The 18,089-nt window shown below is 52.3% G+C and overlaps 1 protein-coding gene across 2 annotated transcripts in view; it reads left to right on the forward strand.

Annotated features, from left to right (window-relative positions):
• Positions 1-18,089, forward strand: part of MVB12B (multivesicular body subunit 12B) — a 183,038-nt gene that overhangs the window by 150,046 nt on the left and 14,903 nt on the right. The window contains exons 8-9 of one of the 2 annotated variants that reach the window (XM_029201582.1): positions 3,491-3,546; positions 6,078-6,137. In XM_029201582.1, the coding sequence (XP_029057415.1) occupies positions 3,491-3,546; positions 6,078-6,137 (116 nt within the window). Of the gene's footprint in view, positions 1-3,490; positions 3,547-6,077; positions 7,797-18,089 lie in introns of those variants that run through there. The other variant, XM_029201581.1, reaches the window with a different exon arrangement.

Genomic DNA, 18,089 nt, shown 5'->3' on the forward strand with positions numbered 1-18,089 from the left:
TTGTTAAAGCCTGCTGTCTAGAATACAAGGAGCATCCGGCTGTGCCCGTCTTTCTGTCCTGAACTCTAAGATAAAGTGGTAACTTATCCCCAAGTTCGCATCTCTCTCCCTTCCCAGCTTCCCTTGAGGTCGGATTAGGTCCGAGTGGATCTCCACGCCGTCTCCTCTGCTGCTAAACCCTGTCAGGAGGGCATCAGCCCCACAGTCTGGAGGGCCACCCTCACTGCTGCCTCTTGCTTCGCAGACAGTCTCAGGAAGGCGTCTTCCCTTTGTTCTCTCCAAATGTCCCCAGGCTGGAGCCCCATTATGGGGGGTGCTGAGCACCCCAGGAACCCCCTGTGCTGGGACAGGAATGCAGAGGTGACTCACACGTGGATGGCCAGGACCCTCAGCCGAGAAAGGAGATGCGGCCCTGGCTAGGCACCCGGGGGCCACTCTAAGCGGATCCCAGAGGGATGGCGGTGGGTGGACGTAGGGTGAAGGGGAGGGGCATCCTGTGAGGAGGGGCCGTAAGCACCCCGCCTTGGAAACCCTCCTGTCTCTTCCCTTTGTATGCAGGCTTGACTGCCAGCCTCACACTGGGCAGGGGTCACTAGCCTTCCTCAGTTTCGCCCAGTGCTCCCCAGGTCTCTCATTTCCCGGGGTAGTCGGGCCTTTGCAGGTCACTTACCACCTTGTCAGAACACCAGTTCTCTGAACATGTGTTGACATTTGGATGGAAACAGCTGTCACCAGGGAGAACGGAGATCTTCACCACATCTTACCAGAAACCCCCAGACACTAAGGAGGTCTTTAAACACCAAAGGCAGAAAGCCTAGTGAATGAACGAGCGGGGTTCTCCGCTTAGCGATGTGGCCAAAGATGCGCTCACTGGAAACCGCTCTCCAGCGTTGGGTCGGATTGCTTCCCGAGCGCAGGAAGGGAGCTCTGCCCTGGGCCCTGCCGTCTGTCTCCTGGGCAGAGAGAAGCTGGGAAAGTGGTGCGTGTGTGCAGACACGTGTGCAGAGAGCAGAGAGTGACAGGGCCAGGGCAGGTGACAACAGGGGGCTTTGAGAATCTGAAGAAGTAAAGTAGGCTGTGGCTTCTAGCGCCTGACTTGGGGTGGCCAGGATGGGGGCGGTGCCTTAACGGTGAGGGGGATGGCCAAGGAAAGAGTGGCTTCGAAAAGACCATGATGGGTCTGATGGGGCTGTTTGCACACAAGCCCACCTCCTGGCCCGTCGGTCTGATGGGAAGGAGCTGGTAGAAGGGCCAGCTAGACACTTGGGGAGGGACTGGTAATGTTGTCAAAACCGTGAAAGGCCCTGGTGTGGAAGAAGCAGGTTTGCTCTCAGAAATTTCATGTATACCTCATGGAAGGGCCAAAAACAGGAGTCACTGCTTGGCGCCTGTGTGGGCTCTGACCCGCAATCTGTGAGTGATCCGAAATGCTGTCAGTGCTGCATGCTTTCCTGCCTCCGTGGCTTTTGAAAGGGGGCTGGGGTCAGAGTGCCGCATGGAGTGAGCCTTGACTCCCAGCCACGTTGAGTGCACGGTGGCAACTTCTGGGAAGGGAGCTTGGCCTCTCCTTGGGTCCTGGGTGGGCCTGGTCCTGCTCTTTCTAGAAGGCGTCGTGGCCTTTCAGGGATCATCTGTTCAGGGATGGGTTTTCCCAGCTGTAAGTGAGCATAGGTGCTCAGATTTCATTAGTATATTTGCGTGTGTGCTGTACCGTGTTAAGGTTACTGTGGGCTTTCCCCTGCCTTTCTGGGGAGCTGTCACACTGTCCCCAGTGCTTAGCTGGTCCTCTTCCAGGCAGTGAGGGCAGGTTGCAGGGCCTCCGTGATGTGAGGTCTCTGACCGCAGACGTCTCTGTCGGAGCCCCGTGGCCAAGCAGGCTTCCCAGGAAAGGAGGAGGTTTCCAGTGCAGCAGCTGCGGCCGGCTGTGCTATTGCTTTTTCCTCAAACTTACCAGAGAAGTTTCCATTTTTATCTTCCCAGAAATTGTGAATGTAGCTTAAAATGAGACATGTGGCTCATCTTACTGATCAGAGAGGCTTTGTCCCAGATTTCTTTTCTTTCTCTTATTTCCTTCTTTCTGCTTCTGTGACTCTTATTTCTTAGGACTGAAAAAAAATTGTCCACCACTTGTGTACCAGAGAGGGCCCCATCTTAGATGTCGGGGGAGGCAGAGATGATCGCTTCCCAGGGAACTCATCACTCCGTTTCTTCCTGTGACCACAATTTACCAGAAAACCAGTGCCCTCGGCGTGACGCTCCACGCCACGCCAGTGGCTGGGACCAGGGAGGCCTGGTTTGGCCTCTGCTCAGACCTGAGGGCGAAGCCGGGCCCCAGGAGAAGCGTCCGCCCGCCCCACGGCCCGCGGCTGCCTGGCCTTCACGCTGTGGGGTACCGGCGTCACGCTCGGTCCAGTGCGACGTGCTCCTCCGTGTGCCGAGGTTTCCACACTGACGTCATTATTCCGCTCCTCCCGGGAGAGGGCGCGCTCGGGGAGGCAGCTCCCGGTCGTGATTTGACAGCGATGACCTGGGGACTCGGTGGGCGCGGGGCTGTGGGAAAGGAACTGAACCAATGAACACACACCCCCGCCCCGTTTTCCTTTGCTGGGGACCCATTCCCGCCCCTTCTGTGTCCTGTTAACACTGAGGAGACAGGGGAGCCGCGATTCAGCCCAGGAAAGCGGACCAGGAGCCGGCGATGGTGGCCGCGCAGCCCCGCCTGCCGAGCACCTGGGCGCCGGAGGCGGAGCCTCACACACAGCCCGCTCACACCTACTTCTCCGCAGGCCGTGGTTTTTTTTTTTTTGTTTGTTTGTTTTGCGGTACGCGGGCCTCCCATTGCTGGGGCCCCTCCCGTCGCGGAGCACAGGCTCCGGACGCGCAGGCTCAGCGGCCATGGCTCACGGGCCCAGCCGCTCCGCGGCATGTGGGATCTTCCCAGACCGGGGCACGAACCCGTGTCCCCTGCATCGGCAGGCGGACCCCCAACACCCAAAGCCGTGGCCAGGGTCCAAACCCAGCTGTCTGACTCCAGAACCACTCCTTCCTCCAGCCTGGACCTTTCCCGGGAGCCTGACAGCCTGGCTGTGATCAGGCTCAACTGGAAGGACATCTCAGGAACACGCTTACTGCCCACCTCCTCGCCGAGCCCGGCATTGTCCCCTCAGCCCTCGTGCGCCTCTGTCCTGCCACCAGCCCTTCGGTGGCTCCCACCGCTTACAGGCTGGACCCCGGGTGGGCTCTGGACCCTTCCCTGCTCTCACAGCTCGTCTGCACTTCGGCGGTGCGTCTGCCTCGCTCACCAGGTGTGTGTCCTTCCCGGGAGCAGGAATGGTACCTGGGCACCCATTGCCCTCGGCCCCACTCACCTGTGCACGTGTTGGCCGGCTCCAGCCCTGACGGGCCTGTACTGTCTGTGTCAGTATCTCAAGGTGCTGAACATTAGTGGTGTCTGCAATGCCATTTCCTCTCTTTTCTTCTTCTTTTGCAGCAATGGATGGTGTGCCATTTATGATTTCAGAGAAGTTTTCTTGTGTTCCAGAAAGTGTAAGTTTTAAGCACGATCGCCCTCCCCTTCTGCCCCACTCCCCTTCCCCCGCCAGAATCACTGCTGTCCTCGTGTTCTCCCCGCCTCTGGAAGCTCAGCCCTGCAGCCTACAGCAGGGCTGCCTGAGAGCCGGAAGTGGGTCGAGTTCCTCCCTGGGCCCCTTCAGCTAATGCTGCCCGTAGTGGGTGCTTGAGAAGTGAAAGAAGGGATGAGGGTGGGGAGGGAGCGAGACAGACTAGCAGACATACTCAGACGCAGACGCAGCCAAGGCTTTTTGATTCAAGTGTGATGGTAAATTGTACTGAACTTCACCGGCTGTAAATGTTCTTGCTTTCCAAGCTCACCTTACTAATTTCTGTTATTTTTTATTTAACAAAGTCAATGTCTAGCAGAAAGAAAGCTGCCTCACTTCCCCATTGTCATTGCCGCATTCCATGATGACCACGTTCTCTGCTCTAAATCGCAGGCATCGGAGTGGCAGGGTGCCCTGCAGCTGTGGGTCTCCCGCCCACTGCAGGCTAGCACGGACCCCATGATACACGTGAGGCAACTGAGGCCAGGCTGGGCCCTTGAGCCATCTTTAGTGACAGAGGGATTGAGTGAGCTAGCTGGGTCTGAAGGCCAGAACCCAGATCGTGAGAGGCACCCAGCACGCACAGCTTTGCGGGCCCCGCCTGGCACCCCTGTGCCCTCTCTCCGGTGGTGCCTGCCCCCCAGTGTGGCAGTGGCCCTCCCTCAGCTGTGCAGGCCTGGTCCATGCTGGCTCAGTAGACTGCTCTCTGGGCTTTTTAAAATCCTTTCTGCAGAAGTTTGCTTTGAGTAGCTAATAAACATGAAGGCCCTAGTTTGGGCACCAGCTAAAGAATCCTTCAGTGTTTTTCTTGGACCCAGCTTAAAACCACCCAGCTCGCGATTTGACCTGCACCGGAGTTTCCATTTTCATGAAATATAATAGGTCTTCTCCGAACCCTTCTGGTAAGCAGCTTAATCTTGAAAAACGCTCGTGACTTGACCTACGGAGCATGAGTAACTTCAGCTGACTCCACTTGGCCGCGTTGCCATGGAGATGCTGGCGCCTCTCCCGCCCACTCCCTTGGAGAGGCTGTTCTGTCCTGCACACCGGCTCCAATCAGGAAAGTTTAGTGGGGCAGTTAGAGCCTAATGATACAACAGCTGGACCTCTGCTGGATCCCGGGCCGCTCAGGCAGGCAGCCCCGCTCTCGCACCACTCGGGCTGGCAGCAGGAGAAAGCCAAACTGTTTTGTGGCTACTGGCAGAGCAGCCCCAGGAGCTGAGTGCCTAATTCGGTGGCCCTGTCCCAAGAGCGGGCTCTGCCAACTCAGCAAGTGCTCAGGCAGGCGGATTCAGGCCCAGCCCAGTGCAAGCGCTTCCCTGCGCTTCTGTGTTTAATCTCAGCAGCCCAGCCGGCAGGGCCCGCCCGCAGTGCTTTGTAACCGGAGAGGAAATGCTCGAGTGATTAACCTGCCGCTGCTGCATCACGAAGGGGCACTGAGCCCAGTTAGAATCCAGGTCCTTGGGCTCAGAGCCGGCCTCTTTCTACCACCCCTCCCAGGAAATCCCCCGCCTCTGGGCTGCAGTTCAGAACCGAAGGCCCCGGAGTTTTGTCAGAGATTCTCAGGTTTCACCTGTTCATCCCCGGCTGCCAGCTGCTGGCCTGGGCTGCAGAAGGCTGGGCTGGTACCCCTCGGGAATACAGACCACTGATGATCCCTGAGGGGATTCGGACCAGGGACCTCAGAGACCAGGTTCCCTCCACCCCTCACCGTGCATTATTTCAGCCCAGGCTTCTCTGGGCCTCCAGCTGACTCTTGTTGCCATGTGCATTTTATTTTTCATGCTGTCTGGAAAAGCCAGCGTTTTTAAAGAAAGGCCCCCATCTCTATGAAGTTACAGAAATACCCATTAAAATGCAGTGTTACCATTTTCCACCACCACTGACTTCTTAAACAACAGTTGATGGGCAGTTACTTCATTTACCTTGCATTTTCAAAGACCTGGAATTCCCTCCAGCTCCTTCTCTGATGCCAAGGAGTCCCAGGCAGAAGATTGGCTGCCTGCCTCGTGGAGTTCCTTAGACCCGTTCCAGCACACAGACGCGGCTGTCAGGGCGGTGTGGGGAAGCCGTGGGCACCTCCATCCCCCCGGCTGCAGAAAGAGCACACTGGCTTTTCCTGTGGGCAGGGAGAGACAAGAGGCAGAAATTATTGGTGACAGTCATGGTCTTTCAGGAGAGCCGTGACCCCCCCCCCCGGGTGCTGTAGACAGGTGCCTAGGCCGGGGTCCCCACCAGAAGGGACCCTGGTGACGGCCAGGTTTTCTGAGTCTGCTCCTGCTACTGGTCCATTTACCCTCACTTGTCACTATAGTCACACTGATGGTTTCCATGGAAAAGGAGTGGAGAAAACGCCAGATCACAAGGGGGTTTGAAGTGTCACAATTGTGAATAAGAGCAAATGTGAAGAAGCATTTTTCCAGCCGTTTAAAAGGATGACTTGATCTGTATTTTCAGATGCAGCCCTTTGATCTCTTGGGAATCACCATCAAATCTCTGGCAGAAATTGAAAAAGAGGTAAGCAAGCTTCCCAGAGTGGGACAGGTGGGGGGCCTGGGTCATCACTCACTGGACCCAGGGTCTCCCATCCCCATTAGGGTTTGTGTTCCAGGAACAGGAGGGAACTAGGTGTGGGGTGACCCTCTGAGAAAAATACTTTCATTTCATTCAAGTTTATTTCTGAGAAAAAGAAACTCACTTTTAATGTGTATATTACTTAAAGTAATAAGACAGAAGGTTTTACATGATGCACGGAACAATCAATTCTGCTTCATTTTTTTTAGAATGTCATGGCGTAAAGAAGGTAGAGGTTGGGGTGTGTGTGCAGAGTTGGTTTTTCCTCCTTCTGTTTTATTATTTGCCACCAGTAGGAGTTTGGGGAAATGTCAGAGGCTCTTCGTGATTTAGAGGAAGGATCACGGTACATTCCCTTGTGCTTGATAGCCAGACCCCACTTGGCAGCCTGTTTCGAAAGAGTTTGGATGTTTTCCTAATAAAAAAGAAAGAAACCCAGGATTGGAGCACATGTGACAACTCCGAAGAAAGAGAGTTGAGATAATGGAATCAAGCTAGAGGTCAGATCTGCCGGTGGTCTCCCCAGTTTCATGAGACAGCGTTAGCGTGTGTGTCGTCTTTCACATGTAGACGGTTGTTAAGCGGTCACATGCTTGCAGCCAGCTCTCCTCTGAGAGGCACATTTGTCTCAAAGATGGAAATGGTAGAACCATTTCAATATTCTCAGTTCCTCTGGGTTTTCTGTTGTGTACCCAGCTTGCAGAAGCAGGTTGCATTATTGAAAGATGGCTGAAATCCAGGAAAATTGAATCAATGTAGTACAACAAATTTCTAAACCTGTCATAGCAAAAACAAGACAAAAAAGTCCCCTTTTGTCTTTGATTTTCAGTAAATCATAAAAACCAACGTGATTGTCATCTATAGATTTTGGGGGGTGGGGGTAAACTTAGGAAAAAGAATGTCTGGCTACCACACCAGAAATATACATGTGCATGAAGCCCCAGGTCAACCTTGCTCAAAATTGAGGCGGCTGTCCGCTTACAGACTGCCTTTGCTTGGGGTCCCGCACAGGGTGGCGCCAGCGAGCCTATGTGGAATGCCTTTGCCGGGACCTGCTCTGGCTGCAGGCGGTGAAGCAGGGCCATGCGTGGCCTGTGACCTTTCAGGACGGACAAGGTCACACAGACCTTAAGGGATGCGCGTGGGGGTCGGGTGGTCACGCCCCCTCTCTGCTTAAAGCCAGGATAACAGTAGAACCTGTCTCACGAACACTAAATGGATAGATGTGTGAAGCACTGCGGACAGCAGTTGCCCATCACCCTGGGTAGGTGGGGTAGGTGGTGAGTGCCAGAGACTGGGCAGCTGTGAATGTCGCCCCTTCTCTCCCCGCCCATCCTCCTGGGCTGTAACCAGAGCCCCGTTCATTGAAGCACCTGCTACATGCTCCGCTCTGGGCCTGGGCTTTACCTCCGTCATCACCGATTCTCACCCCAAGTTGACCAGGTGGCATTGTTCCTCCCCATTTCATGGGGCAGAAATTGAGACTGAGAGGTGAAATAATAATAATAATAATAATAATAATAATACCCAAGACAAGATTGAGACCTAGCGTGTCATACTCCAAATCCGCTCCGTTATGACATTAAGTCTGTTGCTCCCTGTCCTACTGTTGGGGCTGATGGGGACAGTGGTACCTGGGAGGCCCGTCGACCTGGGTTCTGACCCCGGCCGGGCCTTCAGGTTACCAGGACGGGGTGAAATAGGAGAGAGCCCAGTGTAGAGCCAGTACATGTGGTGGAAACCGTCATAAGTTCTCTTAATTCTCTTCCCCACTAAAGGGCCGAAAATGTGTTTGGTGTGAATGCGTCGTCTTGATGTCAGGTGCTCTGAACAGAGCCTGGTGGGGCAGAATCCTCAGTTCCTCCACTGAGGAACTGAGCCTCAGTTTCCTTTTCTGCAAGATCAGGATAGTAATAAAAATGCCCTGCAGCATTTATGGGTTTGACCAAGACAGTCACGGAAGTGGCTTAGAACAGCGCTTGCTGTGGCTACTGCCCGGTTAGTTACCAGCGGCTGCTGCCATGGTCATGGTCATGGTTACTACTGTCCCCCTGGTCCACAGGAAGCAGGGAGAGTCGGCGTAAGTCTGTCCTGTGGCAGCCTGGCGAGCTGCCCTCTCGCTGGTGGCGGAGCAGAGACAGCCCCGTTGACCAAGCTTGGCTTGCTTCCTTGTTTTCAGTGATGAGTTAAAAACACACGTCTGTGTTCTCTGTTGAAAGAAATTAGAGTTAAAGAAAATACAGGGAAACGGGGAGAGGTTAGAAACACTAAATAGGGTGTAAAACCATTACAAATACCACTGAAGTCGAGGGTGCTGTGGAGATTTTTATTTAATCTGAGGATTTAAAAGTTATTTCCACCAGCCATCCACGTGCATTTAATGGTGATTAGTATATTGACATCTACACACTTTGCTGAACGGGCTCCTCCTTCTGCAACAAGGTCAGAGGATTTTCTCTGTAAATAAACTGGAACTTTCCCCTTTTAGCCGCTGAACTCAGCATAGCTCCAAGGGTTGGAGGCCGAGGAGAAGCTTTGCCCACAGTCCCCTGGCCTCACACTCGGGCTCTGTGGGTTGGCCCTGAGTAGCTGGGGGTCCCCCTAGTCAGGATGATTTTGCCCCTTTCCATTCCCAGTCTGGCTGCCCTGGTGGGGGCGGGGGGATGTGCTTGGGGAGGGGTCTTGGGGCAGGGGTGCTCCGTTGGGGGTTTGCTTTCCTCACATTTACACTATCAAGCCAAGCGCCCTCCCCCAAGAAGGCGGGAGACTTCAGGGCTGACCATGACCTGCACTGTCCCGTTCCCCATCCCAAACACCCCCTTGGATCTCGCCTGGAATTCCCAGGCAGCGGGGAGAGCCCAGCATCAGTGGGGGCTGCTTTGTCTGGGGCAGGCGCTCCCCTCCCTTATCTGTCCGTGCCCCCTGGGAGAGGTGGGGGCACCTCAGCTCACAGCAGAAACCTGGGCTTGGGTGACCGCGGCTATAAAGGAAGTGGGAGTGCTCGCCCCAAAGGCAGCATGCTGCCTCCCGTCCAGGACTGGCGCGGGCCTGCTCTCCTGCCAACTTGAACGTTACTCACCCTGCCCTGCCTGGGGGATACTTCTGAATTTTAGCCTGCGTGCGCCCTGTCACCACCATTTAGCCTCGGGGACGGGTCACCCCCTGAACAAGCCCCATCAGCCTTGAGCTTGGTGATTAGGGACCCGAGGGATCACTGACAGCCAGCCCAGGAGTGCTGTCCCCAGCGGCCCTCATCACCACAGCGCGGACCCGCCGTGAACTGAATAACAGATGCAAAGAGATGAGGTGTCGCCTCCCCGCAGTGGGTGACAGTGCGCCTCCAGCCCGCCAACATGAGAATCTGACGAGCTTAAGCAGGAGCGTGCCACTCAGCTCGTGTGGGCCGGAGCCGCCTGCCGCGTGGGTGTGTAGATACCGGGTGTCTGCAGGGACGTTTGTGGACAGTGTAGACAATGGAGGCAACACAGCATAGTGGAGGGACACAGTTTTCGAGTCGAGCCCCCCGGGGTAGCATGCCAAATCTGCTACCTAGGCTGGACCCTGGGGCAAGTCCCCTGGCCTCCCCCTCCTCAGGTTGGCGTGCAGGCCCAGGGACCCCACCCTGGCCGGAGTGCTGGTCCCAAGGCTGCTGCTGTGGCACTGACGGGAGGCCCCGGCAGTCGCGGTGTACACAGCACCTGGTTACGTTTCCTGAAAGGCCCCCAAGGAGGGTCATGATAAAAATCAGTGCCCATGCCATCCAGCAGATATGGGGGAAAAATTCTTCAGACGCGCTCAGGTGGCGTGGGCTGTTGAAGCGGAAAAGCCAAGGTTGTAAACCAATTCCCGCTGTGAAGCTGTCCCTCTCCTGGTCCCCAGCGCTGAGCCCAACCTCCTTGCGGCCCAACCCGCCCTCTAGCAGCCACATCTCCTGCTGTCTGTGACCTTCCGAGGCTCAGAGTAGGGGCTTTGCCGTGTCCATTACCCCGAGGCAGGAGAGTGTGTGTTTGCTTACCTCCCCTCTGCCCTGGGAGGCGACCAGGGAGCAGCCAGTGGCAGCTGTCGGCAGCAAAGGCGGCGGTGGGGGGGGGGAGTGCTTTCTGGCCCTGACCTGGCCCCCTTGCCCCGGGGAGCAGCTGTCTGGCTCTGCAGGAGGGTGGCCGTGACCCCGGAGGGCTGTGTCCCAGTGAAGCCCTTATTGTCCTCCCTGTTGCCCAAACAAAAGGTTCTCTCTGTTCAAGAGTCGGGAAAAGTATAATTTCGCAGCTGACCCCGTGATGAAGCATCTTCTCTGGGAGTGAGAAGATGGGCATATAAATATTCTGTCTCAGCTGCTCTTTATTTCCCTCGTAAGCAGTCACCCTATTTCTCCATCTGATGGACGCCCCATCGCAGCCAGGGTGAGAGCTCCCCAGCTCCTCAGTTCGGGCAGCAGCTTCTAAAATAATTCCTGTGTCTCGGTTACCTTTCCTGCAGCCTGTTTATCCTCCCTCCCCACCCACGACCCCACCGTCCCCTGTGGCCCGTCCATCCCCAGCCTTGCCTCCCTCACAGACTGCCCTGTCCCTTGTCTCACGAGTGGTGGCCAGGAGAGGTGGCCTGGACTGTAGATTCCATGCCTTGTGCATAACACTGCAAGCCTCTAAAAATAGGAGCCGACAATTCCTGTGATTGAAACGGCATCCAGAGTGCCTTCCAGACCCGCACACAAAGCCCTTTCCCCACCTGCTGCCGACCCTCCATGGAAAACCACAATGCTCACCCTCCCTTCGGTGGGCACCACACTCAAAACCGTGGCAAGGGAGCGTCATTAGCCCACCACACTTCCTGGTGGAGCAAACAGCCTCCATTTTCACTAGGCTTTAAGGCTGAAAGACAAGGGAGAGTCTAATTAGTAAAGGGACGATCTGATATTAATCACTCCTTTAAAACTGACAAGGGAGGCAGTTCATTTAACCACTTAATTGCTACAGGTTTTTATGGGCTGCTGTTTGCAGACATATTTAATGAAGAAATTATAAATCTAAAGGAGCTTAAAATTTTAATTTTATACCTAAATATTTTCCTTGTTCTTATGTTTGTAGTCAATCCTCAAGAGTGTAGTCACGTGGAATGTTCTTTAAATGAACATATTTGCTAACTGGCGTGATTTCAGTTTTTAAAACATTGGTTCCAGCAATTAGGCATTTTTTTCAGTTCCCAAATGACTGGAGAAATTCGTCTTGATTATAATTGCTCTTAGCCACGCATATCTAATTTGTGTCTTTTTAAGTGTTAATTAGTAAACAGTTTGAGCTGACATCTTTATGTGTTTGTGTATTGAAAAATGGGGCTTATTGCTTATTTAGCTTGGGGCAGATTCCACTAGCATTTACGTCACAGCATTGAGGTGAAATTAATGGAAACACATTTGGCATCGCGAGGTAAAAAGAATTTTTGAATCCAACTTCTGTACATCCACTTTGCATGGACTTCTGCAAGCCCTTGCAATATATGAGATTAGACTGGATTTGGGATCTGCATATGCAGGAAGAAAGCGAGGCAGAAGATTTTTGTATCAGTAATGAAATGGCAGAGTCCAATTTTATAAAAGCAAAATGTTCATATCCCAGCACAATTGTTCATTCTTTCTACTTTTGGAAAGCTTTCATTGTGCTTATTAATGTTAAGAATTTTGTAGAGGGAGATGTTGCAAAATGTGTGATCTCTTTGCACCATCTAGTGGTCAGGTCTTAAACTGCAACAGGAAATAAGGTGTTTTCTGTCTGTGAGACTTAGTATTTTACAACACCCAGAATCTTTTCTTCTTTCTTTTTCAGTCAGGAAGCTGATATGTTTTGGGAAAGAAATTTGCCTACTTCATTTATTAAATAAAAGTTAGTTAATTAAATAGAAGTTAACCCTTCTTATATATTGTTCCGCTCCCCTTTTTTATATTGTTCAGACATAGAGCTGCCACCAAATTCTTACAGAGCTATCACACTGAGTTGAGATAATTTCAGCCAAAAACAAAGGAACCTAATGAATTAGTTTAATGGATAGCCATTCCAAACGCATAAAAGAAGTGTTAGGCTTCTTTTGAAATGTGGGAAGTAGCCTGGGGACCTCCACTTCTTGGACTCTTCAGGAGTCTGACCACAGCTTGGGAACCACTATTTGATGCCACAGACGAGATCAGTTCTCTCCCTATAAATTGTGGCAGACATCGTGGGCAGTTTGTCATCTTAAGCAGCTACCCCGCTGATCAGAATCGATTTTTTAATATTTAGTGTTTTCTTTCCGAGTGCAAAGGTTGTGCGTGTTTATTAAAATGCAAACATTACAGAAACATTTCAAAGGTGAGAGTCCCCTGTGGTCCACTCCTGGGAGAGACACACATACACACACACGTGTCAAACAAAGATCACAGGAGTTCAACACTGGACATAATATTCTCTATCTTGCTTTCGCACAGACCGGTGTATCTTGCACAACCTTCCATGTCATTTCACACAAATCTACCTCATTCTTTTTAATGACTACATATGGTTCCCTTTTATGATTGTCATAATTTATTTAAGCAATCCACTGTTGATTTACTTTTGAGTTGTTTCCAATTATCTGCTATTACACCGGTGCAATATATACTTCCTTGTACGTGTGTCTTTGCTCCCTGGGTGTTTCTTAGAAGAATGCATGGTATTACCATTTTGCCTTCCAAAAAGAGTGTGCCCATTTAAACTTCCCCTCCCCCATCCTGTGGTGTGTGAGCGGGTACCTGTTTCCCACGTCCTCACTATAGCTAAGCATCACTGGTATTTAAAGGTGAAAATCTTTTCATATGTTTATTGGCCATTTGTATTTCTTTTGTGAATCTCTTCTGTTTGTGCCCTTTGCCCAGTTTTTTCTATTGGCTTATTTAGCTTCTTTCATTCATTTTTGAGTTCTTTATGTTCTTTGCAACAACCTTCTTTCTGTCCTGTGTTCAAACACACACATTCAACCAGTGGCTTTTCACCTTGTTAAAGATGTGTTCTGCTATACAATGGTTTTTAATTTTTTCATGGGCAATTTTGTCTTTGTTTTAAGGTTTTATCTTTGATTTCATGTCCTACTTAGAAGATTATAAAAATATTTGCCCATATTTTTTCATACCCTTTGTGTTTTAATATATTAAAATATTAAATACTTTTCAACTACTGAATCCATCTGAAGTTTATTAGAAGGTAAGATCTAGAACCAGCTTTATTTTATCCTAAAGTGTTAGCCAGTTTTCACAACAGTGTTTACTTTCTTCAGTGAGTTTTCAGTGTTACTCTTATCGGACATTTCCATCTGTAAGTGGATCAATGGACATTTTTCTTGACTCTGTTCATCTCTGTTCTTTTTATATGATTGCCACACTGCTTTGAATCTGATAGCTTTATAATCAACTTTAATATAAGGTTAGTTCTCCCGTCTGCCCCACCTCAATTTTCCTAATTATATTCACATGATTATTCTTCCAGCTGAACTTGAGAATCTTTTCAGGGGGAGAAGCTCCATTCTAGATGTTTATTGTGACTGCACTGAGCATATAGGTGAATAGAGGAACGATTGGTGAAAAGTCTCCACCCGGGTCTTTGTTTCTGTCGCTCAGCAGAGTGGAAGGGCGTTCTTTGTGGAGAGCCTGCACCCTTCTTTGTAGGTTATTCCTAGGTGTTTGATGTTTTCGTGGCTCTCATGAACAGGATCTTTTCTTCCATTATATTTTCTGTCATTTATGTATCAAAGAGCTGTTGACTTTTGCATCATTTTGTGGGCTGGCTCTCCCACTGACTTCTATTGTTTCTGACGGTTTTTCAGTTGCTTTTCTTCAGTTTCGCAGGCCGGAGTTTATGTCGTCTGCAAATACCAACACTGCCTCCTCCTGTCCCTCTTCCTGTGCCTCGCCTGGCACCGTGGCCAGCTTGGTGAGGTCACTGGGCCGCCTTGTCTGGACGGAAGTTTCTAGTTCTATACTAACCCATAATGCTGCATTTTGGCTTGCTGCATATAGACATATCTTTTTTTTATTATCATGTTAAAGAATTAGCCATCTATTTCTATTTTCCTAAATGTTTTTATCAGGATTAGATGGTAGCTTTGTTTTTTTTTAATTATTTTCATAATACCTTTTCTTTCTTTCTTTCTTTCTTTCTTTCTTTTTGGCCGTGTTGGGTCTTCGTTTCTATGCGAGGGCTTTCTCTAGTTGTGGCGAGCGGGGGCCACTCTTCATCGCGGTGTGCGGGCCTCTCACTGTCACGGCCTCTCTTGTTGCAGAGCACAGGCTCCAGACGCGCAGGCTCAGTAGTTGTGGCTCACGGGCCTAGTTGCTCCACAGCATGTGGGATCTTCCCAGACCAGGGCTCGAACCCGTGTCCCCTGCATTGGCAGGCAGATTCTCAACCACTGCGCCACCAGGGAAGCCCTAGATGGTAGCTTTTGATAAATGTCTTCTAATCATCCATTGAGATGATATTTTTTCTCTGCGGGAATATGAATACGGTAGATGATATTAATAGAGTTCCTAATTCTGAGAGTCTGCATTCCCCCTCCCCCCCCCACCCTCTTTGGTTCTGTTGGCAGTGGTATCGCCAAGCAGCAGCCGCCACCCAGGCCACCAGGTCGCTTCCTGCAGCGGCCCAGGGCGTTCATCATATAAACGAGGGAGCCAGGCTGAGCCAGAGCTGATGTTTGGTGGACAGAATTACCTGCCCTGGATACTATCATGAGTTGTATACCTGGGTCATGCAGAACTGAGGTCAAGATGAATATTCCGTCTTTTGAAGTCTATCATAAAAGGATTTTTCTGTCATTTTCTGTCCTTTTGGGAAGTTTGAAAGTAATACCCCGCCCCCCGCCAGTTGAACTCTTAGAAGGTTGCCCGGCATGTAGGTAAAAAAATGACCATAAGGATAAAGAATGGGTAGGGCACCTTCCCAGATTCACCCATGGCTTCTCCTTTTCCACTCAGAAATCAGCGCCAGAAAGCGGCATTGTTTTAAATATTTTCCGCAAATAACCTAGGAGGGGGAAATACAAAGATCCATTTTTAGGTGACATTCAGCTGAATTCTGACATGCTGACTCACTGAGGGCTGAGCCCCCATGGCTCTTTGCCAACAGAACCGGCGTTTATTCAGCCACAAAGCCGTCCGTCAGCCCCCAGCCCTGCCCAGAGCCCCATGCCGACACCAATGGCTGGACCCACAGGTACCCGCTGGGCCCCCAGCCTTGCAGCCTGGGAGGGGCCAGGAGAAGTCAGCTTGTTATTAATCACGCAGCAGTCCTAGTGCCACCACAGAATGTGCTTTCCCCCATTTTCCTTAAAATGCATGGCCTTCTCTGTCTTTCATCTTTCTACTTTTAAGAGTCATGGGTGCAAGAAATATTTCACTTTCTTGCTTACTTTGTCCCCATGTGCCCACACAAAATGCACTCACAGGGATAAAATGGCAGTTGACACTCTGGTTGGGCAGTTCGTAGGGAATGGTGGGGACTGTGGCAAACTGGAAAGCACGCCTCTCTCTAAAGGAAGCAGCCTTCATTCACCTGTGTGAGGCTAAGGGTTGGGGTGCAAGAATGAAGGTCCAAAATTGCCATAGACCCCTATTTGTTTTATAAAATCTGGAAAATGCTGGCATTTTATGCAAAGTCTCTTCAACTTTTCAATGTTTATAACTATTTTAAACACCACACAGGCCACTAGTGTGTGAACCTCCAGCTTGCCCATGTCTGTGCATGGAGATACAAACACAGATCACATGTCGACTCATAATTTCACCATTCACAGGGGTGATGTGGACAAGCCCTGGGGTCAGCACTTTGCCTCCATGAGTTAAATACCACAGATTAGGGGCCATCACACCATCACGCTTAGAGGCTGTGGGAATTCAGAGGACCCAGGGCTGGACCGACACACTGCTGCTTCCAAAGACTGAAGACCAGAATGACCTGCCCCCTGGCTGAGAACTGAGTCCCTAGGCTAGCTGTCTTCTCTCCTTTGCATTGAGCTGTCCCCAGAGCCTGATCTGTCCCTTCACTCACCTCTCCATCCATCTGTGTCTCCATCCACTCATTCATCTACCCATTCACCTCCCCCCTCCCCACAGCCTGTACCATCCATCCATCCATCATTCATTCATTCATTTATTCATCTATTCTGGGCCACAGCCTCTACCAGCCTCTGAAGCTACAGAAATGTCTGAGGCCCCATCCCGACCCTGCGCTTAAGGAGGAGATGGAGAGTGATGTGGGGCCCTGGAAGCTAGTGATTAATCCTCCCTGGAGGAGGACGAATGTCCCAGAGGGAGTAGCATTTGAAAAGGCACAGAGGTGTGGTGTTTGACAGGAAGAGGGAGGGGAGATCTGAGAAGCCATGTGTGGGGAAAGGTCTGTGCAGAAACCTTTGACGCCTCCCAGAGCAGGGGCTGGGGCTCCGCCCGGATGGGGACATAGGAGTCACTTCACCGCTCTTTGATGCTCTGTCGGTTCCTAGGTGGAGGTGCTCCTGAGGGTGCCCTGAGAGTGGGGGGGCTCTCGCGGCACTGAGCCCAGGGCAGCAGGCCATGTAGGGTGCTGGTGGGTGTCACCATCCCCGCCCCCGGGAGTCCCTGGCTTAAAGCAGGAAAGGGGGAGGGGTGCTGATGAGGGTTGATGAGAATGACCTGTGTGCCCCGGAGTCAAAAGAGGTACGGCCTGAATCGGCAAGTGGTCCATGCATTTATCCGGCAGCCATGCCCTGTGCCCATACAGACGTGGTGCCTGCTCCTGGAGCAGGTGGGTTGCGAGGGGTCCTTGTTCAACCCCTCATTTAGGGTGAGGCTGAGCAGTGGGGCTGGGTGGGGCTCAGGGTCTCTGACTCTGGGGTTGCTGCTCTCGGGTCAGAGCTGAGCAGCCCAGCAGGAAAGCCAGAAGGGAAACACAGAAGAGGCTTCCTGCGAAGGTCGCACCGACCCCGCTGTGGGCTTGTTGTGGGACCCTCCTGCTTCCCGACCCCCGTGGCCTCGGTCAGGCTCCTCCCCTCTCTGAGCCCCGCTGTGCTCACGTGGGAAGGACAGCAGTACCAGCTTCACTGGGCGTGAGGATTCTGTCCCCGACCCTGGCTTGGGACCCGGCGGCTCCTGCCCCTCCTGTCCCCTTATTAGTGACCACGGGGCTCATGGGCTGTAGTCCAGGAGCCCTGACCTCCAGGCCCAGCTGTGGGCTCTCAGCAAGTGAGGGGATGAACAAGGCATCTCCCCAGCTCGGGGGTATTTCAGGACCCCCCCCCCGCCAGGTCTGGGGGGCAGTCCTGGCCTCCCTTCATCCCCCAGGCCCCAGTCTGCACGTGACAGCCCTTCTCTGGACAGAGCCCTTCTACGGGCTTATCAGCCCTCCCAGTACACAGAGGAGGCCTGCGCCGTGGCACGTGAGGCCCCTTAGGGCCCACTCCTCACAATGGCACCTGGCCCTTTCCTCTCCAGGGGTACCCGAGATCCAGCAGCCAGGCTTCCAGAAACAGATGGGAGGACACAGAGTCCTCGTGTGAGGAGAGGAAGCTTCCCGGAGCTGAAATTCCCAGAGGGGCTGAACCCGGGGTGACACAGCAGGTGTCGTGGCCTGGCCCATGGGGCCAGGACAGGTGCCAGAACAGGCTTGGGAAAGGCAGGCTGTGGGGACGGCCGGGGCCACTGCTCAGAACCTCACCCACTGCCCATCTGCCCTGGGGACCTGCCGTGACTGTCACTCCAGCCCTGAGCCAGACTTCAAGTTGGCTGGTGTCTTGTTCCTTTACTTCCCCCTACCTGTCCTCACCTGGCCAGGGCCCTGAGGCCCAGCCTGGGCTCCTTCAGACCAGCTCTTGCCACATCCTTCCAGGCCCTTCTGTGACTCCACCTGTCCCCCATTTCGGAAT

The sequence above is a fragment of the Monodon monoceros genome, unplaced genomic scaffold, assembly GCF_005190385.1.
Source record: "Monodon monoceros isolate NGI ecotype Baffin Bay Population unplaced genomic scaffold, NGI_Narwhal_1 Super_Scaffold_5, whole genome shotgun sequence".
NCBI classification, from domain to species: domain Eukaryota; kingdom Metazoa; phylum Chordata; class Mammalia; order Artiodactyla; family Monodontidae; genus Monodon; species Monodon monoceros.